Source organism: Colobus angolensis, unplaced genomic scaffold (assembly GCF_000951035.1).
Source record: "Colobus angolensis palliatus isolate OR3802 unplaced genomic scaffold, Cang.pa_1.0 Scaffold493, whole genome shotgun sequence".
Lineage (NCBI taxonomy): Eukaryota > Metazoa > Chordata > Mammalia > Primates > Cercopithecidae > Colobus > Colobus angolensis.
In genome coordinates, this window is record NW_012118410.1 from 1,402,202 (window position 1) to 1,426,250 (window position 24,049).

Here is a 24,049-nt window from a genome sequence, read left to right on the forward strand (position 1 = left end):
AGTGGTGCGATCTCAGCTAACTCTAACCTCTACCTCCTAGGTTCAAGCTATTCTGCCTCAGTCTGCCAAGTAGCTGGGGTTACAGATGCGTGCCACCACACCTGGCTAATTTTATTTTTGTATTTTTAGCAGAGATGGGGATTAGCCATGTTGTCCAGTCTGGTCTTGAATTCCTGACCTCATGTGATCCACCCACCTCGGCCTCCCAAAATGCTAGGCATAAGCCACCACTCCCAGTCTACCCTTCTTTCTTCTACAAAGGGCACCTACTTACAGGCTGACAGTGCTCCAACCCATCAGTAATTCCAGAAGAGCACACCTTCCTTTCCAGGCTGTCCCTCATTTGGCCCTTCTCAAATCTTACTATCAATATTTATAAGTCCAGAGATTCAATAAAATTAGTAGGATGCGTTTTATTTTCAAATTTTAATAAAAATGATGGCCGGGCGCGGTGGCTCAAGCCTGTAATCCCAGCACTTTGGGAGGCCGAGACGGGCGGATCACGAGGTCAGGAGATTGAGGCCATCCTGGCTAACACGGTGAAACCCCGTCTCTACTAAAAAAATACAAAAAAACTAGCCGGGCGAGGTGGCGGGCGTCTGTAGTCCCAGCTACTCGGGAGGCTGAGGCAGGAGAATGGCGGGAACCTGGGAGGCGGAGCTTGCAGTGAGCTGAGATCCGGCCACTGCACTCCAGCCCGGGCAACAGAGCGAGACTCCGTCTCAATAATAATAATAATAATAATAAAAATGATGATAAGCTCCCAGCCTGATTTTTCATACTATTTTAATATCAACCATTATACACACAGCTGAGTGAGAACCAGTGTCACACACACACATCCTCAGAGTTGGTGCTTCATCGTCATAGTTCTCCATTAATGTCAGATGGCTCTGCTGTAACAGCCTAGCTCTCGGCCAGGCCTCCCAGCACACACCAGATGATCTCGCTCCTACATTTCCAACTTTTCCTTCTTTGTCACCTCTTTTCTCAGGTATTATAAAGAAGCTTAAGGTTCTCCTCTATGATACCCTTCCTCCCTCCTCTTCAACCTCCTTAAAAACTGTCAGAATCTCCTACTTCTTTTAATGCCAAACTCCTCAACTTATTGCAGTATAACTTCTACCCAGATTACAGCACTGAAACCTGTTAAGGTTAACAATACAGTCCCCATCCTTGGTGATTCCAAGGATAAGACCTCAAGTTCTATTTTATTGAAACATTCTGTTATTGACTGAATATATAAGTCATTCTCCCCAAAATTCATTTATTGAAGCCCTAGTAGAGACTGTTTTGGAGATGGAGCCTTTGGGTAATTAGATTTAGATGAAGTCGTAAGGATGGGGCTCCTAGAATGGGATTAGTGCCCATGTAAAAACAAACAACCAAACAAAACACACAACAGAACTGTCTCGCTGCCTCTATCATTGCTATCTATATCCTCTATCTCTATCTCCCAAAGAAGAAGTCATGTGAGCACACAGCAAGATGGGGGCTGTCTGTGACTCAAGGGGAAAGCCTTCGCCAGAAACCAAACATGTTGGCACCCTGATCTCGATTTTCAGCCTCCAGAACTGTGAGAAAATACACATCTTTTATTTCAGCCGCTCTGTTGGTAGTATTTTGTTTTGGCAACCTGAGCACATTAATACAAGGTCTCCTTGGTTTCCATAATATTGCATCCTTTTATTTCCCACTTTCTTTTTGATTACCTTTGTCTGCTGCCTTCAGATTTTCCTTATCTTACCTCTTAAGAGTTCCCTAATGTTTGTTCTTCCTGGTACTTCTTTTTTCTCATGTCATAACCACCCTTTTGGGCACTAAGTATTTTGACAATTGATCTTCAAATCTAGAGGTCTGGCCTAGGCGTTTCTCTTAAACTCCAGACTTAAATTTCTAAGAACCTCATGGATACCTCCCTTTGGATGACTTTATAGCATTTTCAATGAATTAATCTGAAACCCAGCTTGTCAATATCTCCTCTGTCCCGCTCCTGTATTCATTATCTATTTCAGTAGTAGCAGTATTTCACCCAGGCTCAAATAAGAGTCCTATTCTATTTATTCTGTTTTCTTATTATTTCTTTCACCTTGCATAACTGGTATTTCAAGTCTAGTGAATTATGCTGAGAAAACTTTTTCATATGCATGCCTTGGATTCAACTTTCACTCTACTGCTGTAGTTAAGGCTTTTATTTTTACCTGTTATGGGATTACTGTGGCACTCTATTAACTAGTCTTTCTATAAGTCAGTTTCTTCCCATTAAGCTTACACATGATGATGAAACTTCACAAAAACTTTTATTGCACCTTGTGGTTTATAGAAAAAGTACTGAAACTTCCTCTTGGGACATTAACCATTATCCGTATTCTACATTCTTCTTGCATTTGCAAATTTGCCCAACGCTGCACCTCTCTATGTGCTTCATTATGTCGTGGCATGAAAGCGCGTTAACGTTTTTGAATCATCACTTACGTTATTTTCTCTATGTAAAATGGTCTACTATAGCACAATTTCTCCAGTTGAAAAACACCCATTATGGTCAAGTTCAAATGTACTTTTACTGGAAGATCTTTCCAGTCCTTCTACAGATACTACTCCATTAGCTGGACTTAATCTCTTTCTTCCCTGGGCACTGAGAATGTTATATTGGTTTTCTACTATGGCACCTAACATAGTACATTTAGTTATATTTTTTTAGTGTCTCCCTTCCCATATTGCAAGAGTGATAGAGTCAGTGCCTGCCTCTTATATATATATATATATTTTTTTATCTTGACTACCTAGCACCATATCAAGTACCTAAGTGCTTTTAAGCTTACTGTTGAAATAATGATTGATTGCATAAATGAATGAATGAGAAATTGGTCCTCAATAAATATTACTATCCAGTAGTAAAATTATATTACAAATGTTTCAATAAAATCTTCTGATGTTTACTATAAATATCATGAAGAATTACAATAGCTTTTAAAGCGACATATTGTGTGATTAAGAGAAAAATAATTTCAAAATGACAAGATTATCCTCTTTGTGAGCCAGAATAGTAAATGAGTTCTTTCAAATAAGTTCTAGTAGGGTACCGTGACTATAGTTAACAACAGTTAAAGAAGTTAGAAGATAGGATTTTGAATATTCCCAACACTAAGAAATGATAAATGTTTGAAATGATAGATGTGCTAATTATCCTGATTTGATCATTGCACACGGTATTCAGGTATTGAAATATTACAGTGTACCCTATAAATAGGTATAGTTATTATCTGTCAATTAAAAATAATAAAAATTTAGCAGAGCTATAAACATAAATGAGAACTGTATCAAAAATGAAAAGAGGAGAACATGTCACTTCTATTTGGCTGTGATAGCTGTAAGCTCACTAATACATCTCCTTTCATAATCAGAGGAAAGAAAATCAAAATGCTTACCCAGGGCATAATGACTAATGCTGCAGGCTTATTTGCTTCTACTGGTGGACAAAATATGTTTCTAGCAGAGAACAAAGTGGAAAATTTCCTCAGAGCATCATTCCATTTAGAATTTCACTTGGTTCTTGACTAAGTTAAAAAAAACAATACTCAAATACTCAAGAAATAATCAAGGTAGCATAATAATATCCATTTACTTAGTAACGTATATTTTAAAATTACTTCCTAGTGATGCCTTTAGGGAGGAAGGATTGTAACTGTTTTTAGTTTTGTACACAATTCTGCATGCAAAACGTCATAGGAAGGTATTGTCACATTTCAGCTCCATGTGCCATCACACTGTTTGGCACTCAGTGATTTTATTTATCTAGGATTTAACTAGAGATGTTAGTTTGGCATGTAATCATTGATATAATTGCTCTTTAAAGAAGCATGTCATTTACAAGATATTTGAATTTTTCAGTTGAATAATATTAACTCATTTTGCCTTAAAAGGAAGTGTTAAATTACTTGGATCTAATTAATTTACTTCCTCATTTATGTCCATGGATTTCTGCTTTTTTCTATTTCCAATAAATACATTTTTTCAATATTTTTAAATCTACTGAGTCCTGAATATTTTTTCCATGCATGTTCATTTTTTTAAAAAAGCTAAAGAAATGAGAGGTGTCAAAGGTAACTTCAATTGATCTCACAGGCATACTAGGAGTATGCCTGATGGGACTTCTAATTATAAATAACTCAAGTAACTCAAACACCTAGTGTATTGATTAAGCTCCTCCTAAATTTTATTCCAGAAAATGTAAAGCAAGTGCCCAAACCTTTCGTTGTGTCAGATATTCAGCTGTGAATAAAATAAAAATTGAAGTAAACTTTGCTAAAAACAGACACGCAACATCATTCCAACCATGTATCTCAGAAACAGCCTGTCATGAGAATGCTGTTGGACTTGCAATGCCTCAAAACAATATTCAAACAGATAGATCAGTTGGAAGCTCTTCATTACAGCATCTGTTCTGTGTTTATAGCTACACACGCAGACTGCTGAACACCCTCAGTGTACCATAAATGTAGGAATTACACATCCAGAATAGCAATCAACTCATTGGGTGATGTGTTCTCTAGAGTTTTTAGCCCCTTTGCTTCAGTTGGCAAAACTCTAGCAGATTTTTGCTGCTGAAAAAATATTAGATTGTTTGTGGTTTTTGTAACTTTGGAGACAAACTAGGAAAATATAAAATGGCAATAAAAAGGTAAAAACATAAGCATTGAGATTCTTTTTTATATACTAAAATTACAATCTCACATAGTTACAACAGGAGCAACAGGCAAATAAATGAGAAAAATGAGTAAACATATGATTGTTTTCCATAGAAGGTTAGCCTCAAATACTCTCTCCGTGTCAGTTCATTTGCTTGGTGCATGTTGGAGTAGGTATAAGTTGTACTCAGAAAGCTGCAGGTTATACTTTTTAATTAGAAATATATCTCTTATTAAACGAATTTAATAATGCTTGATAAATAACAGCTAATAGTTCAACAATTTACTGATGAAAGCAGCACTTCCTAGACAACCAATCCAGTTAATTTAGATCATGCTGATTTTTCTCTCAAAAGCAAGATCCCACATGAAATTAATTTCTAAATTTCTAATAATGAAGGGAATGTTCTCAGTTTCTAAGGAAAGTGGTTCCAGGTGTGGGAAGGTAATCTCTTGCAGCAATGCCTGACCATGAGAGAAATGCTCAGCATTGTTAATGTGACATCAGATAGCTCCAACTCATCTCTGCAGCAAGCACTGCATACTCTTCATTAGTCACTGTTCTCTTAAACAGGTGCCGATATCTGTCTGTACATAGAATCACTGGGACAGCTTTCAAAAATGCATATTCCTGGGAACCAACACAAGATAACTTAATTATGTAGGTTTTCTCTTTACCTTAAATAGTTAGAAGAACAACTTTCAAAAATGACCCATACCCAAAAATTAGAAGAAAGCTTCTGAAGAACCATAATAAAGGCAAGGTAGTTGGAAACATGGAGTGGAATAATGGTGGATGTTGTAATGGAACCCTCAGAAAACCAAACCGTAGATGATGCAATAAAGTGAATCTTTTAATCCTTGTGAACACTCCAGTTTAAGGAATGCCTTCTTTCTTTTCATTTTCTTTCCTCTTATTTCTTACCTCTTAATGGAAATTGTTAGTGATGCCATTTTACATCTAGACTAATTGTTTATTTTTTCTTCCATTTCGTGGCACTGTTGGTTTGCTTTCATGCTCCCTGTTAACTCCCTGCCAGGAGTTTGCTACTGAGGGCAGTTTGGCTAGAATAAAAAAACATGGTAAGAGAAAAAAAAAAAAGGCTAACCAAATTTTATGATCAACATCTTATAACGAACTTAAAAATTGATATACGAAGAAGTAAGCATACATTATTAGCTTCATCTTAGTTTTGAAAAAATTAGGGATGTCTTTGCTTGAAATCCATAAAATGGATTTCAAAGGTATGTTTTCCCAAAGACTCCCTTGTTAGATCCTCAAGGTACATAAATTCTGCAAAAGATGCCCATGTTGCTGCTTGGAAAGTAAAGATACAAAACCAAGAAATTTAAAGAATGTAAAATTTTTGGCATGAGTTAAAGTGAGAAGTTTCATACCAGTTAAGACCTAGACAAAGAATAACTAAAGGGAAATACATTGAAAAGTTACAGAAATTCTACTATCACATTTGGGATTAAGAAAATTTTAATAATAATCATGATAAGGTACACATTGTTTAATAATTATTTTATCCATCGGAATCTTTCAGCAGGAACAATATTGCCCCTCATTTTGTAGGTGAGAAAAGTAGTCTGCTGTAAATTTTTATAATTTGTATTTATTTATTATTATAATTTTCTTAATTCCTTTTTACTTTTAAAGGATTGTTTGAAAGAGTAAAATTAACGCTGCTAGTGGAGAAAATGACTTAATTTTTGGTTAAGTCGGTTACCTGTAGAACTTCAAGCATCCCTGCTATTTTTGAAATAAAAATCATTACATGAAATTTGTATTCATGGGTCACAGAAAGAGGTGACATGTGCAAATTTTAACATATGCTTCTTCTCAAAATAGAAAAAGGATAGGAAAGTGCTTATTATACAAACAACTCAGAAGAATTATAGAAATAGAATTCATCTGGACTTTGAATAGAATTCATCAGGACTTTAGTGTTCACACACAAGTCTCAAGATTTCGGCTTATCACCTGGTTCCTTTTTTTTTTTTTTTTTGGTGCTTTATGACTAAGAAACTATTCTGATCATGACATTGCAGTAGCAGAGATGACCCAATGCATGTATAACATCATGGAACATGTTTATTACAATATACATTCAGGTTCAATAAATAAGAGAGATATGATAAGATAGTTGCTTGCAGGATCTTACTTTAGGACATACTTAGTGCTCAGTAGTGATCAAATTTTGACATGGCAATTTCTCCAGGTGTTAAGTTTTCCTCCCCTTCACCCCAGTTTAGAAGTGGTGTGATTCCAGAATGATAAAAAAAAAGAAAAAAGAAAGAAAAACAGAAGCTACCTTCACCATGGTCAGAACCAGACATTATAATTAGTGCTTGCCTCTCTGTCCCAGACTCCAGGGGCACGGTGGTGCTCCATAGGAGGACCCATGCAAAAGGGTAAGTTACTGGCAGAACCGAAGCTTCCGCTTCTAGGCAAGAATAAGGATTGTTTCCTGCTCCTGCTCTTTCAAAGAAATGAAAACAGAGAGCAGCCTCACTTCTGCATTCTTACTGCAACAGAATGTGAGATTTAAGAAAGGGAGAAAAGATTAAGAAAGGAAGAGAAAGACACTGGGGAAATGGAAGAGACAACTCAGAAAACTAGAGGAAGATAGGAGAAAGAGAGAGAGAGAGAGAGAAAGCGAGACAGAGAAAAGAAGAGAGAAGAGAGACAAACCCAGGTCAGACAACTCACTTGGCATTCCCTGTCCCTGCCTTCTTTCTTCGAAAGATGTTGAGGAAAGTGTTGGAGCGGCAGGGCAGCTTGCCATCGCCAACATGCATGCGGACAACATCAGAGGTGGTGAAGGCACTGCGGACATTCCTCTCAGGCTTGGCAATAATGATGTACATCTTGGGAGTGAACATGCACCCCAGAGCCACTGTTACACTGAGACTCACTGCAAAGCAAGTTGTGATGATCTTGTAGTTACTCCCAAAGTAAATGGGCACAAAAGCTAGCCAGATGATACAGGTGGTGTACATGGTGAAGGCGATATATTTGGCCTCGTTGAAGTTGGCGGGCACATTGCGGGTCTTGAAGGCATAGTAGGTACAGCTCATGATGAGGAGTCCATTGTAGCCCAATGGTGCCACCACACCCAGGTTGCTGGTATTGCAGATAAGGTAGACTTCCTTGATACTTGGGTAGGATAGAATGGGCATAGGGGGCTCCATGATGATCAGGGTTACCACCAGGGTGAGTTGCACACTAATCAGAATTGAGGCAATGATCACCTGAGCCCAGGCACTCATGAACCTGGGCTTCCGGGTGCAGATCTTCTTCTTGCTGCCAGCCAGGATGCGTGCAATGCGATTGGTTTTAGTCACTAAAGCAGAGTAGCACATCGCAGAGGAGAGGCCAACCAAGAGGCGCTGGAGGTAGCAGGAAGTGGTAGTAGGTTTGGCAATGAGAGTGAATGGGCACACATAACCAAGGAAGATGCCAGCTAAAATGATGTAGCAGAGCTCCCGACTGGAGGATTTGACCACTGGTGTGTCCCGGTACAGTACAAAGATTAGGGTGACAAACAAGGTAACAAGGATTCCCAGGCATGAGAAGGCGATGGCTATGATGGATTCGATGTTGCTCCACTCAAGATAGCGGACAGGAATGGGCTCACAGCCTGTGATGAGAAAAATCATTTTAGCATGAATCCAAGGTTTCTGCTAGGAATAACAACATGCATATTAATCACCAGAGACACAGTCATCTTTGCATCCTTCATGATTTATGGCATTTAATGCTTTTTAAGAAATGCTCACTATTACACAAATAAGGTTGCATCATTGTCTTACCTAGGCAATTATGTCCCCAAACTTAATCTCATTACAAGCCTAATGTGACATACTTGAACCTAGAAAAATGATTTTTTCTTCCAACATCAGCATTGTAAATAGATGATATTCTGTGGATGGGACTCGGTTCTACATGTTCAGAAAAAGAAAACACCCAAATAAAACTTTATTTCCAGTGAAGGTTAAATGATGATTATGGGATAGAATAAATTATTAAAAAATAAACTAACAAAACTTTTCTTTTGATGCAGTCATTGTCTGTAAGCAAGTCCAGCTCATAGACAAGTCGTTTTTGGCCAGCAGAGTGCTTTCAATGTAAATTTCATCGACTTCTTTACAAGAATCTGCATTCTCTTGTTTACTACATAGCTCTATATTACACCTTAAATCTCACTCCTCTACTCATGAATCATGAATGATCTGTATCTGAAACCGGAGGGCCTTTGAGTTAGTAACCTCTAATGGACTTATCCAGGAAGAATGAAATCTCCCCTAACCCGTCTCTGGAAAGGAAAGACCAGAATTTGTTTCTAAATGCCTGGCTTATCTTTTCTCTCTAGATGGAGAATAAAATGTATTTTGTATTTCAGAGTGAGAGAAAAATCTGTCAGGCTCTGGGACAACCCCTTCACAGAATTTTGTAATCACAAAATATTTGGTCTGGACCAATATTTCCCAAATTGTGAGAATAAAATCATTTCCATAAATTTAGGAGAAGACTCATTGTTCTGTAGCCATGGCAACAAGGAACCACCAGAACCAGTGCTAAACCTGTCAGTCAATCAACAACTTGCCTCACTGAATATGTGTTTGGATGCCAAGCAAGTACTGTCAGCCTTTACTTCTGATAATCACTCAGGCAGGATCAGAATCACTTCAATAAATGAGTGCCAACTAACCAACAGTCTCATATGAGTAATCGTATTGCTACAGGTGATGTCAGCCAGCTCTCAGAGTCTGCAAGGTTTTCAATCCCTAAACTCCACACCTCTAAAAACTCCATATAAAATGAAGAGTCTTCTGCTCAGATAAAATGTATCTGCCTAGCATAACTATCCCTTAGTATAGTAAGCAATTTGTTTAGCTTTTGTGCTTTTTTTTTTTTTTTTTTTGAGATGGGATCTCACTCTGTCACCCAGGCTGGAGTGCAGTGGCGCAAACTGAGCTCACTGCAAGCTCCGCCTCCCGGATTCACACCATTCTTTTGCCTCAGCCTCCCAAGTAGCTGGGACCACAGACGCCCACCACCGTGCCTGGCTAATTTTTTGTATTTTTAGTAGAAATGGAGTTTCACTGTGTTAGCCAGGATGGTCTCGATCTCCTGACCTCGTGATCTGCCTACCTTGGCCTCCCAACGTGCTGGGATTACAGCCATGAGCCACCACACGCAGCCAGCTTTTGTGCTTTTTTTAAAAAAAAAAAATTATGTATTTAGCTTCAGTATATTTCATATTTCTAGAGGCTTCACCAAGGAGATGCTCTGATCAACAGGGTCACTCACTGGATCCCCTCATGCCCACATTTTGTCCTTCCCGCGTACTACCATGTGAGTCAGTCACAACGATTTTCTTGCTCGGGCTAATTTTACTGAGCTCTTGTTGCTGAATTTATGTGGTTATCCTAGGATTTGTAATCATGTAGGTCTTTATATAGAAGGCCATTAAACTTAGGTCTTTGCATAAGGTAATTTCACCTGTATCTTTATAATATTAAGTCACATAACCTTTGGTTTTGAAATGCACCATTTGGTAATTAGACATAAACTTTTTATTATGTCAACAAATATTTCACTTTAGAGATACACAATTTGATAAATATTTTTTCCATATCTGTTTATTCCCTTGCTGTTTCTTTGCTTTTGCTATTATTTACATACATACACAAAGTCTTATTTTATGGGTCTTTTTTGTTTGTGAGTTTGTTTTGTTTTGAGTCATCTTTTTCTGTTGGCTATATAAGGGATAGTACCTAAACATTAGAGGAACATGTAAGCCTAAGAAGTGTCCAATCCAAGCTGGCCCTGAGTGCTGTTTGGAGATCCTTTAAATTGATAACCAATTTGTCAAAAGTGGTAGATCACTCAGCCTTAAGTTTCCTAGAATACCTTTACAAGAATACTTCCTGTGTTGTCAACTTATGAAAGATGACTTCATTTTAGTGATTGTGTGTTGCCTTTCTACACTCTATTTGCTTTGGGAATCTAAGACACCATTAGCAAGCACACACTTCTGACAGAACTTAGTGGCCTCTCTTCCTTGTGTATCAGGAATTTGTCTCTGTCTAAATACAAACATTTTTCTGGAAGAACTTATTCTTCCCATATAAAGTCACACATTAATCCTATTTTTTTTTCCCAATACAGGTCAGACAGATGATACATAGATGATAGATAGATAGATAGATAGATAGATAGATAGATAGATAGATAGATAGATAGATGATGGATAGATAGGAAAATAGATATTTAAAATGACAATGGCCGTACGGGAAGTTTTGATATGATGAAGTCGATAAATTAAAATATTTAAAAGAAGCTCTAGACAAATTGGGAGATAAAATACCACAGTCAATTGTCAATTTCTTTAGCTGGCATCCTACAAACAAATTTTCCAATTCAAAGATGATTTTTGTCAAGGCTTTGGTAACCTTCTGAACGCTACCTTCTTTTCGTTTCATTCTTTTGCTGTGCAACTTTACCTGACTCTCTAAATGAGCTACTCTGTCATCAGAGTTTTCACTGGAAAAGAGTATAACATTTTAAACTTTCTAGAACATAAGTCAGTTGTATAGAAGTTGAATTAAAAAACTGGTATAAAGTCAAATTAGGACCTATAGTTAGTAATTTTCCTAAACTTCATGAATACAGAACATAATGCTTGCTATAGAATTTGGAAATTTTATTAGATATTTATTGTCCATACTGTAAATATGTACCAATTAATTCAATTAGTTGTTAGCCTTTGATGGAGAAAAATGTTTAAATGCAAGAGTAGAAAAGAGAAGATTAAAATAACCCATCGGCGTAACATTTAAAAAAGAAAAATAGAAAAGGCATTGCATAAGGCACTTTCAGAAGCTTTTCTTTCAATAAATACTCAAAATTGTAAACTAAATAAAGATGAAAAATAAACTTTAGGAAACTTTCAAATAGTTCTGAAATAGACTCAACAACTAACATAAAAAGGACCATATTCTCTCCGTCTGTAAGTAGGCTTAGATCTCCTGAATTAGTTGAATCAAATGAGGAAAAAACAGTTAAAATGTAAAATTACCAATCTAGAAAATATCTAATATGTGGCTTGACATTTCCAGAGTTAAAAAGTAAATAACCCGAATCAACATAATTATGGATCTTTCAGTAAACAAACTAAAAGGTCTCTGTTCTCTGTGGCTTGGGAGCCTATGGAAGAAAATCTGTAGCTATCTCAAGCAGAAGTTTCATTTGAAGAATATTTGTGAAAACTAAGTACATCTCATGAAAAATGAGCAACTTATTCTGGAAGGACAAGTTGGCCAATTAAACAGCAATGGAAAGACATTTTCAAGATAGCAGAAGATATGTCCTGCTCATGCTTCATTTGTAATTAAATTAATTTGGAAAAAAATGTATGGGACATTGATAAAATTGCAAAAAAACCTTTGAGCATCTCCAGATGGATTGTATGCAGTTGTCCCTCTCTGTGAGTTATTACTAGGTACTAGTTCAAATAGTGTGCTTATTTTATGACTCTGTTTAAGCATTCCCCTGTTGAAAAGCCACAATCCTCACAATGGCTAAAATACAGTTAGATTTTTATTTCTTAGCTGAAACATTCTAATGTATAAATCCAGTGATATGAGGACATTTTCACTGGAATATTTATTCATGACCTCATCATTCCCAACCCTCTAGAAAAATGAAAGGGAACCTTGATACACTGATGTTCACACCCATTAGTGATTTTAAACTGAAGTTCTGCAAAAGCCTCACAGAAAGAGTATGGAAGTTAACTGCTGATCCAAGGACCTTGAGGCATGCTAATAACCATATGATGATGATCTTCTGTGCAAGATCACCATTATAAAATTCTTGTATATATCATTCTCTCCTTTGTATATTCTTATTCAAACTTCTTTCCTTACTGATTTAAAGCTATACAAATCTGAGTTCATCTTTACTGTTTCTCTTACTACTAAGAGGGATTTATCTGAGCCTAGATATTACTAGAGACAATCATCATACTAACTCAATAGTTTAGTTGTATCAAATTATCATTAGTGGACATCATTTGAGAAACTATATAAAGGTCTTTGCCCATGCCTATGTCCTGAATGGTATCGCTTAGGTTTTCTTCTAGGGTTTTTATGGATTTAAGTCTTACATTTAAATCTTTAATTCATCTTGAGTTAATGTTTCTATAAGGTGTAAGGAAGGGATCCAGTTTCAGTTTTCTGCATATGGCTAGCCAGTTTTCCCAGTACCATTTATTAAATAGGGAATCCTTTCCCCATTGCTGGTTTTTGTCAGGTTTGTCAAAGATCAGATGGTTGCAGGTGTGTGTGTTATTTCTGAGGCCTCTGTTCTGTTCCATTGGTCAATATATCTGTTTTGGTACCAGTACCAATTTGTTTTGGTTACTGTAGCCTTATTTTATAGTTTGAAGTCAGGTAGCATGATGCCTCCAGCTTTGTTCCTTTTGCTTGGGATTGTCTTGGCTATACAGGCTCTTTTTTGGTTCCACATGAAATTTAAAGTAGTTTTTTCTAATTCTGTGAAGAAAGTCAATGGTAGTTTGACGGGAATAGCATTGAATCTATAAATTTTGGACAGTATGGCCATTTTCATGATATTGAGCCTTCCCATCCATGAGCATGGAATGTATTTCCATTTATTTGTGCCCTCTCTTATTTCCTTGAGCAGTGATTTTATGACTAAAACACCAAAAGCAATTGCAACAAAAGCCAGAATTGACAAATGGGATCTAATTAAACTAATGAGCTTCTGCACAACAAAAGAAACTATCATCAGAGTGAACAGGTAACCCACCGATGGGAGAAAATTTTTGCAATCTATCCATCTGACAAAGGGCTAATATCCAGAATCTACAAGGAACTTGAACAAATTTACAAGAAAAAAACAAACAATTGTATCAAAAAGTGGGCGAAGGATATGAACAGACACTTCTCAAAAGAAGACATTTATGTGGCCAATGAACATATGAAAAAAATCTCATCATCACTGGTCATTAGATAAATGCAAATCAAAAGCACAATGAGATACAATTTCATGCCAGTTAGAATGGTGATCATTAAAAAGTCAGGAAACAGCGGATGCTGGAGAGGATGTGGAGAAATAGGAAGGTTTTTACACTGTTGGTGGGAGTGTAAATTAGTTCAACCATTGTGAAAGACAGTATGGCAATTCCTCAAAGATCTAGAATCAGAAATACCATTTGACCCAGCAGTCCCCAGCAATTCCATTACTGGGTATATACCCAAAGAATTACCAGTCATTCTACTATAAAGACACATACACACGTATGTATCACAGCTCTACTCACAATATCAAAGACTCAAACCAACTCAAATGCCCATCAATGATAGACTAGACAAAGAAAATGTGGCACATATACATCATGGAATGTTATGCAGCCATAAAAAAGAATGAGTTTATGTCCTTTGCAGGGACACAGATGAAGCAGGAAAACCATCATTCTCAGCAAACTAACACAGGAACAGAAAACCAAGCATCACATGTTCTCACTCATAGGAGTTGAACAATGAGAACACATGGGTATAGTGAGGGGAACATCACATGCCAGGGCCTGTTGGGGCATGTGGGGCAAAGAGAGGGATAGCATTAGGAGAAATACCTAACGTAGATGATGGGTTGATGGGTGCAGCAAACCACCAAGGCACGGGTATACTTATGTAACAAACCTGCACATTCTGCACATGTATCCCAGAATGTAAAGTATAATAATAAAAAAGAAATAATATAAAGGTATGTTATGCTAACTTTTCCAATAACAACACTCTGCATACGCAAAGATTGTACGAGTTTAGTTATTTGAAAAGATTCAGAAGACTTGCAGAAGACACTCATGTAACAGTTTCATTTAAAGTCAAAAGGTATAATACAGTGCGAGAAAGACAGTGCACATCAGCACCAAGGGACAGAGAGATAACCAGGTGCAAGCTCTCTAGGTTCCTATTCACACATGGATAGACTTTATCTGTGGATTGGACTACCAGGGTCTCTATCACAAACAGTGGCTTTGGGTTAGCTAGGGCAGAAGTTTCAGTGGAGTCTTTTTATCACCCCCAAGTCATGTAGCCAAGTCAATAACTGGTGGTTTCAGGAGAAATCCACCAGTAAGCAAACTGGATTTGGTTGCCACCAAACACATTTTAAACTTTAAACTGCATGTCGTAAATCCAAGTTCCTCTAATGAGACCAATAATCAAAGATAGATACTAAAGCCTCTCCAAGGATAATCATAAAGTTTTCCCAATCTAGCTATAAAATAACTCTGCCCTATACAGTACATCAAATACAAATGAAGAACAATGTTGTTATGCTAGAGGGGATATAAGTAGCCTCGTGTTGTAACAGTAGCAGTTTTTCATGACACCCAGAAACACACTTGCAACTCTACTACAATTGCTTTATCTCTTGGGAAGATCCTAGATTCTTTTGCATATATGGACACCAGTCTCTTCAACGCCAGTCTGGAACCATCCAAAACAGAATCCCTTGAAGACTGGGACTAATAATTTATATTTTGAGTAAGTTTCTTAAAAGTTTTAGATTCTTTTTCCTTTTCTTCCTTTTCTTTATTTTTTATTTAGGATAAATTTAAATTTATCCTAAATTTGAGAAACATTAGCTTTGCCATCTTGAGGGAATTAGCTATAATGTCAATTTTGTCCAATTATGTAATGTCATGTTATGTGGTTTTTTTCGAGGTCCTGTTTTGAAGTTTTTAAAAAACAGTTATCCAACCTCTAGGTGTGTTTGGCTATTCCAAGACTAGAAAGAGGGGAGACTGCCTTCAACCAGTGGAGACTGTGTCCACCTGACCCCAGAACTCAAAAGGGGGACTTTGTGAGAGTTGTGCATACCATATCTGAACCCTGAGAACTTCAGGTCCTGGCAAGCATTTATGATTAGGGTTATTACAGAGAACTCAGAGCTCTCAGACAAGTCAGTTCCTTCAAGCTGACTACAAATTACTGAGCAAAATCAAAGAAAGGTAGCAACAACTCTGATCTGAGGACTGGTAGCTACTTCTATTTTTTGAATCAAATGTTGTGCCTATAAGATCCAGATGTATTAGAGGAGGATGAAATTTGCTATCAGACTTTTTTCCAACTAGGTCAAGTCAAATTTAACATGAATTAAGGAATAAAATTCTATGCAAAGGGTCTTGGGGTAATTCATAACATTTGCAATATTACATCATGATTATATAAAGCTTCATCAAAATGCTTCCCTGATTGTTTTAAAATTAGTATAAATAGTAATTCTATTATAATTCAATGAAATTCTACCAGGTGAAATTCTGTTTGTAATTCAGTGCTCAGTTCAAATGTCCCTTCTTCTGAAAAGGCTTCTTTCTTCCCAGGGAAAAATAGCTGCTCCATATTTATCTGACATTTTACACATAACTCTATTGTAGGACTTATAGTTGGCTGTTTACATGGCTAGTTTCATATGAAGCTCCTCCCTTATGATATAGACATTGCTTCATTCACCTGTATATTCCCAGTTTTTAAAAAGTACTTGGCACAAAACAGATGGTAGTGTTTATTACAGAAGGAAATGAATTAGTAGATTCTAGTGTAAGAGGTTACAACAACTGTTGGGATGGAGAAAAAGTTGTTAAAATTAGTTAATGTTTATAAAGCATTTTCTGTGTTTTTTTTTAATGAGAAAATGTGACGTAGTCTGCCTTTTTGAGGAATGTTATTTTATTTTTACAAATAAATTAGTAGCATTGGATTACATATAATTGGTCCACAAATTGTTAAACTACTGTCAAGCTGTGTATCATGGCAGAAAAGATCCCTGTTTTTGTATCACAAGAAATAAAGTGTGAGATTTAAGTGCTGAATTAAAATGTGCAATTTCACAAGAAGAAAATATGAGAAACTTTTTAACAGCTTCAAAAAGCACTTTCTCTAAGAAATATACTAATTTCTTCATAGCCAAAAGAACCGCATTTCAATGGAAATAAAAATCACAGTAAACCTGTTTTTATTCATTAATATTATAATGTATGGAGTATATATTAAAAGTAGCTAACTTTTAAAGTGATTTAAAGTATCTTTTAATCAACTATTAAAATATTATGTATTTTAAATGCATAAATTTAAGCATTTTTAACTATTAAAAATAAAATGTATATTTTACTTCAGTAGAATACACTATTTTTCAAAGTTAAAATGAGAAAATTTTAACTAAAATTTAGTAAAAAAAATTACCCATAAATCAAATACCTACTTAAAGGCAATGTGTTTACTTTTCTGAGTAATTCTACTGAGTTTTAGTATTCTGTTCCCATGGGTTTTCTCATTTCACAACTACCGCTACCATGGTAACACCCACAACACATTGGCATGGACTATGCCCTTGCTCTGTGCTTGACATGGCACCAAGCAAATGGTAAATGGGATTTCATTTTCCATTCATGTATGAGACCAAAAGAAACACAGAATCAATATGGATCATTAAAACATAAGTATAAATTAGAATGAGGAATCTATATTGTGAAAGACCCTAAAGATAAGATTTGCAACATCATCTGAATATATGACCGAATCATAGCTGCATGACTACTGTTATTAGCTAAGGGCACAGTCTGAGGAGTTGCTGGCTCAACTCATTAGAATGTTGAAGTGACTTTTATGCATACAATAGATCATGGCATATTAAATCGTTAGAAATGTAATTGTATTAATATTCATCTATTTTTAATCAAGGAGAATTTTAAAAATATTTTACCAAGTTAAAGATCCCTAATCAATGGAAATGATCATTCGGCAGTGGACAGAAAATATACAATAATACCACAATAGAGCATCTCCAGGGAATAAAAGGCATGACCTTGAGTTCCAGTATTACATCATATCAGGTTTTTTAAAAAAGTTTTTTTATCTTAATATTTTAACATAGGATAGAAATTTTTTTAGTGTGTGAGATAAGCCCTAATGAAAGTGAAATAGAGCAGTAGGAGAAGTTTGAGAAAGCCCAAAAAATGTAGATAAAAGAAAAATGCTTGTACCTCAAAGCCAAGACTTCTGACTCCTGAGATTAATCTGATAAAGAGGTCACTTTTGTCTTTGAGCTTCTTCCTAGTCAGCTGTGATCTCAGTCAAACAGATGAGCGGGATGACTGTCAGTCAACCCCAGCTCTCAAACACAATGGCCATCTAAGCGGACCTACTTATACAAGAAAAAGAGGCCTGGTAGGAGGCACATGCTATGAAGGAGGATAAAAATTTGAAGAGAAATAGTCTAAGTGGAGGGAAGGCATGAGTCCAAGATGAGGTTGGAAAAGCTTTTCCAAGCCAGGCCATTGCAGGCAACCATGGCAGAGTGAAAGCATTCATTAGATCCAGTGACAAACAATCTTGAATTCTCATGGTGGTTTTTCTATTAACCAATTGCATTGATCTCGATGACCTTGGGTGAGTCCCTTCTTCCTAATTACCTCAATTTAACAAAAGTGTATTAAGTAGCTATTATGTTCAAGGCATCAGGCTATGTGCCAGATCTGGTGTTTCTCTGTGGGTGGGACAGGGAGTAATTGCATCAGGATCTTCGGAGTTCCACTCCAGAATGAGCAAAGGGGAATCTCTGGAGGTGGGTAATTCCTGGGTAATTTTTAGGCATGAAATTTATCTGGCAAATAAAAAGATGAGTGAGATGAAGTTCATACCTTCAAAAATGTTCTGATCTACTTTTCTTCTCTTTAAAAAGGACCTTTGTACTAGATGACTTATAAAAGCTTTCTGCTGCTCAGTTTAATTTTTTCCTAACAAAATTAACATTTTACAAGGTATTGTGACTTAGTAAGTATAATTTTAGTTACGTGACCTAGTTCTACTTACCTAGTCATTTTTGACGTATTTTGAATAAACTGCATGATTTCTTAGTTGCATATTCTTACTTTGAAACAGGTAAAAAAGTGTCCAACCATCACGAATATTACACTTTCGGATGATTTTCAACAGCATCCAGAAAGGCATGGAGTCAGGTGTTAGTGGTCTAGGTTCTGCTTCTCACTATTTTCCTGACTTTGGCCATATGACTTCACCTCTCTAGTCCTCAGCTCCCTCTTTCTAAGATGACAAGATAAGGGGCTAGATTATTCAGATGATGAAGTGTCTATGTATTTAGATAAAGAAAAGCCTCTATGGCTCCTAAAATTTATGCAAAGTTTTATGAATCATTTCTCCTCTGTAAGCTCATAACAAGGTCTGTGAAAAACAAAACTCATTTATATGAACATCACTCTTAGGAAACTTACAAACTCATATAATCAATCCCTCTGCATTCCGTTGGTTTTACTAGTGAATCATCTGTTGCATTCATTTATTCCTTTCCATTCCTACTCTAGCTGCCCTAATCCACTCCTTTTCAAATAACTTACTTGCATCAATACAACAACTTTCTATACCACCACAAGAAGCATACCAGAAATACAGATATCATGATGTCATTCACCACTTTAAAATTCTTTGGTGATTCTCCTGTGCTTAAAGCCAAAGTCCAAACATGTAGAGGAAAGTCACACAGAAGCACTCTACCATCCCACCAGTGTCCTTGTCGATTCTCATTTCTGACCACTACTCTACTGGGCCGTTGTGCCTACCTACCAATCCCACATACTTGTCCTATGGTTTTCTGCAAAGGTGTCATCAACTTTCATGTTTCCTGTGTTCTACTTTAGGCCTGAAATTCCTTTCATCTTCTTGCCTGCCTAACAAACTTTACGCACCCTTTATAGATATCTCTATTATTTCAATAATTATATTATGTTTTATTATATTTTTCCATGTTTCTTCCCTGATAGATTTTACACAAAATAAAAGCTGGGACATTTACCTTTCTATTTTTAGGGCCTACAGTAGTGCCTCATCCATGGTAGATGTTCAAGAAATGATTGCAAATATAAATTCAGGTGGCCAGAAATACCTTCAAATACAATTTAAAGAAAAACAGAAAACAACTCTATAACAGCATAGCCTACCACACATCAATTCATTGTTATTTAGATTTACAGGAACTTTCTTTTCAATATGGATTATAGAAAACGTATGAGGTTTATGCATACTCCTTGACATGAGGACTAAAAAGTGTGCATTGTAAATTAACATTGAGAAGACATGAGCTAATCATTCTCATTTGAGCGATGGACACATTGGAAAGGCAAATAGTCAGGGACAAGGTTTCCAAGTGAGGCAGTTCCTACCTGTTAGATCTGCATTGGGCCACCATCCCAAGTCACAAGCTTTGCAGGTGAACTCATCTTGCACATATTCATTCTCTTTGCAGGCCGTGCAAATCCAACAGCAACTCACTTCTCCCTTCCGTATAACCTATAAGATAGATATTTCATGAATTTTAAAGATAGTTTTCCCAGAAAAGTTTCTATTTCGGATGAGGGCTTGTTTTCAGACTACAAATAAAGAAAAAAAGACTAACTATGAAATAATCTTATATGCTGAGGAATCTTAAGAATGTGAATTTGCATATACTTGATTATTTTAGAGTTCAGATGGAAATGTCAATTCACTCCATGCTGAGTTTGGAGGCTTTTCAATAATAATTTATTCTATAGAGTTATTTGACTACATTTTTTTTGCAGTTAAAAATGAAACAGTTTAATTTAATCCTTGTTTATATTAATATTTATTACTCTCAAAAAAGTAAAAAGTATACATTTTTCCTCTCTGAGAAAGTAGTTTTACCAAAAAATGTCTGTAATAAAACCTTATTAATTCATAAAAGCTAAATAATTATAAAATTTTTGTTGTAATTATGAAAAACTGAATTATTAGACAATTTCACTCAAGAGCAACTATATATATGTAAAAACAGAATGATACCTAAGAATACAGAATCAAGTATTGCTCTGCCTTTCTCTAGTGAATTCAAAAGATCATAACAAGTATTGGCAGCAACATTACTAGTTCAAAATTATTGGAGAGCTGCTTAATATCTGAGCAGTTTAAACTTTCCCCCATTTTCAATTTGTTTGGTGAACACTTTCACACTCCATAGTACAAAAATAAACATAAAAACACATTGCATTTAAAGTGAGTGTTTTGTAGACAACACACAATTTGGTCTTGCATTTATCTCTAGCCTGGAAACTTCTGCCTTTTATTGCTTAGTACATTTACATTTTCTATAATAATCAGTATGGTTAAATATAAATCAGTCATCTCTTATTTTTCTTTTATCTGTCCTATCTGTCCTTTTTTTCTACCTTCTTTTTAGCATTCTATTTTATCTCCATAGTGGCTTATTAGTTAGGCCTCTTTGCTATGTTTCAATGGTTGCTCTAAAGTTGACAATATGGACCACTAATGTATCACAGTGTACATTCAGATAAGATTATACTACTTTATTTATAATGTAAGAACCCAACAGTAATATGCTTCCATTTTCCCCTCCCATCCTTTAGGTTATAGTTTTATACATTTTACTTCCACATATTTATGTAATGGACCCTCCCCAAATGAATTATTATTTTTGCTTTAAACAGTCATCTCTGAAATATGTCTTTTAAAATAAGAAAGACATTATATTTTATATTTACTCATATATTTACATTTCTGGTTCTTTTAATTACTTTGTATAAGTCCATATTTTGGCCATATTTTCTTCTTCCTGAAGACTTTTCTTCAACATTTACAGCAATGCCAACCTGAGAATATGACCTCCCTCATCTTTTATTTGTTTGAAAAACTATTAATTTTGCCTTAGTATTTCAAAAATAACATTTTCACTTGGTATGGAAGTTTAAGTTGAGTGTGTGTGTGTGTGTGTGTGTGTATATATAATGTAATATATATATGTAAATATATATATAATGTTATATATGTAAATATATATATAATGTAATATATATGTAAATATATATATATATTATTTCAGCATGTTATATCATTCCATTGTCTTAGGGAATAGAATTCTAGGTTAAAGATTATTATTATTATTATTATTATTATTATTTCTGCTTTCAGTGCTTTAAAGATGTTACTTCTTTCTTGTCTCACCTATAGTTTCTGATAAGAAGCCTGCCATAATTGTTATTTCATTCCTCTGAATGTATCACCCTTTCTTATTTTGGATAATATTAATTTTTTATCATTAGTTTTTAGCAACTTAATTGTAATGACTTCTTTGTGTTTATCCTGCTTAGAATTTGCTGAGCTTTATGGATTTGGGTTTACATTTTCATTACTTTTAAAATTTTACAGCCATTATTTCTTCAGGTTTTCTTCTGACTTGCTTCACTCTCCCATCCTTTTGGAGTTTCAGTTGCACTTATAGTCTACCCCCAGGTATTACTCTGAAAGTAACTGAGAGTCTGCTCATTTATTTCAGTATTTAATTTTTTCTCTTTGTGCCTCATTTGCCTGTTTCCTATTGCTATGTTTTTCAGTTCATTGACCTTTAGTTCTACAACAGCTAATGTGCTGTTAATCAAATCCATTAAAACGTTTTTTTCTTAGATATGTTATTTTTCATCTGTATAACTTCTGTTATTTTTTATATTTTCATTTTTCTTCCTTTTATATTTATATCTTCTTTTAAATCTTTTAGCACGTATTTATCCTTGTGTTTTAATGCCCTTGACTGCTAATTTCAACATCAGTGTAATTTCTGGAACTGTTTCTATTGCTTGGTTTTCTTCCTGGTAATGTGACACATTTTGCTGCTTGGTCAAATCTACAAATTTTTGGCCAGATGCAAGACATTGTGTGCATTAAGGTGTAGAGTGCGGATTTATTTGTATTCCTTTTTTAAAAGAGTGTTGGACTTTGTTTGAGCAAACAGTTAAGCAACTTACAGCTCAGTTTGTTCCCTTTGAGCTTTGATTTTAAACTATTAGAGCAAATCTAGAATAGTCACTATTTGAGGAATAGTTTCGCCTCATTATTAAGATGTGACCTTCCAAGAGCTTTTACTTAATTCCTTATATATTCAGCAACATATCTCTACTCTGGCTGGTGAAAATTGGAAAATTCCTGGCTCTATGTCAGCTTTGGGAATCCATCTCCCTAGTAAGTGTTCCTTACCTGGACTCAAAATTCCAACCGGCTGACATGTAGACTAGTATTCAATCAAATACTCAAGCGAATGCCTATGCTAATTTCTGTGACTACTTTTTTGCACAGATCCATCATCTTCCATATACTTTGCACTACAAATTCTAGCCATTTTGGTCCTCCCAAACTCTGATTCTGTCTTCTTAAATTAGCAATATGGCCAAGCTCCATTTGTTTTCTCTCTCAAATGAACAACAATCAGGAAATTGTTTCTGTCTTTTTGTCTCCAGGCAGAAAGCATGAGTGATTTTAGGGTTCACCTTATTCGTTTCCCCTCACTTCCATGAACTCAAGGTCATGTAGTGTTTTCCAATGTTTGAACACAGTTGTTTTGTATACTTGATCAAGATTTCTAGTTGCTTATGGCAGAAGGCTAAGTCTGGACTCTGTTAAACCCTCATCTCTGGGAACAGAAGTTCCTCTCTAACACAATAAAAGTGATCAAATATTCCCATATGTAAAATCAGAAACTAAACTCTAATTACTGTCATACTTTAAAATGATAGAAACTCTAGCCTTCATAAAAATAAAATTATCTTCCTGCACATCAGGTTGACATTTATACCACTGTTTTAGAATTACACAAAAAGATTAAATGACAGAATATTTTCAGCAAGTATATAAGGTTTTCTATTTCTACTTGTACTTCCAAATAACTTTTGAAAGTAGAGCCAAATTAAGTCTTTTTGAAAAAACTCACACCTATCCTCAAAATAGGCATGAGAAATTTAAATCATAAAAGATATCTTTTCTAAATGATACAAGAAAAATTGAATTAATAAATAAATGCTACTGTCTTACTTTAATTAGGATAAGCAGTAGAGTAAGAGCCATCACGAATTACTGTATTTCACTTCAACCAGCTGTATCTTTCTCTCCATATAAAATTAGTACTGCTAATTAGACAAATTCAAAAGACAATAATGCTAAACAAATTTACTCATGCAGGATGACTCGTGAAAGTACATTCTGCAAATAACTAGTACATGGAAGCGCTTTGACATTAGTTTTTGACTGACTGAACACATTAATGAATAAGTTATTAGCTTATACCTTTAATACAGAATGAAAAATAGAGATGTTTAAATGGAGTTACTTTTTAAATCCTCCTTCTTTATGCACCAAGTGCACCAAGCATGTGTACTTTCACCATATAATATCTGTAAGATGGTATTAGGTCTAACATTTAAGTCTCTAATCCATCTTGAATTAAT

The 24,049-nt window shown here is 35.5% G+C and overlaps 1 protein-coding gene across 2 annotated transcripts in view; it reads right to left on the reverse strand.

Annotated features, from left to right (window-relative positions):
• Nucleotides 1–24,049, reverse strand: part of GRM1 (glutamate receptor, metabotropic 1) — a 485,478-nt gene that overhangs the window by 31,342 nt on the left and 430,087 nt on the right. For both annotated transcript variants that reach the window (XM_011959442.1, XM_011959443.1), the window contains exons 7-8: nt 19,967–20,093; nt 7,405–8,335 (exon numbers count right to left, since the gene is read on the reverse strand). In XM_011959442.1, coding sequence (XP_011814832.1) covers nt 7,405–8,335; nt 19,967–20,093 — 1,058 coding nt within the window. The remainder of the gene's footprint in view (nt 1–7,404; nt 8,336–19,966; nt 20,094–24,049) is intronic.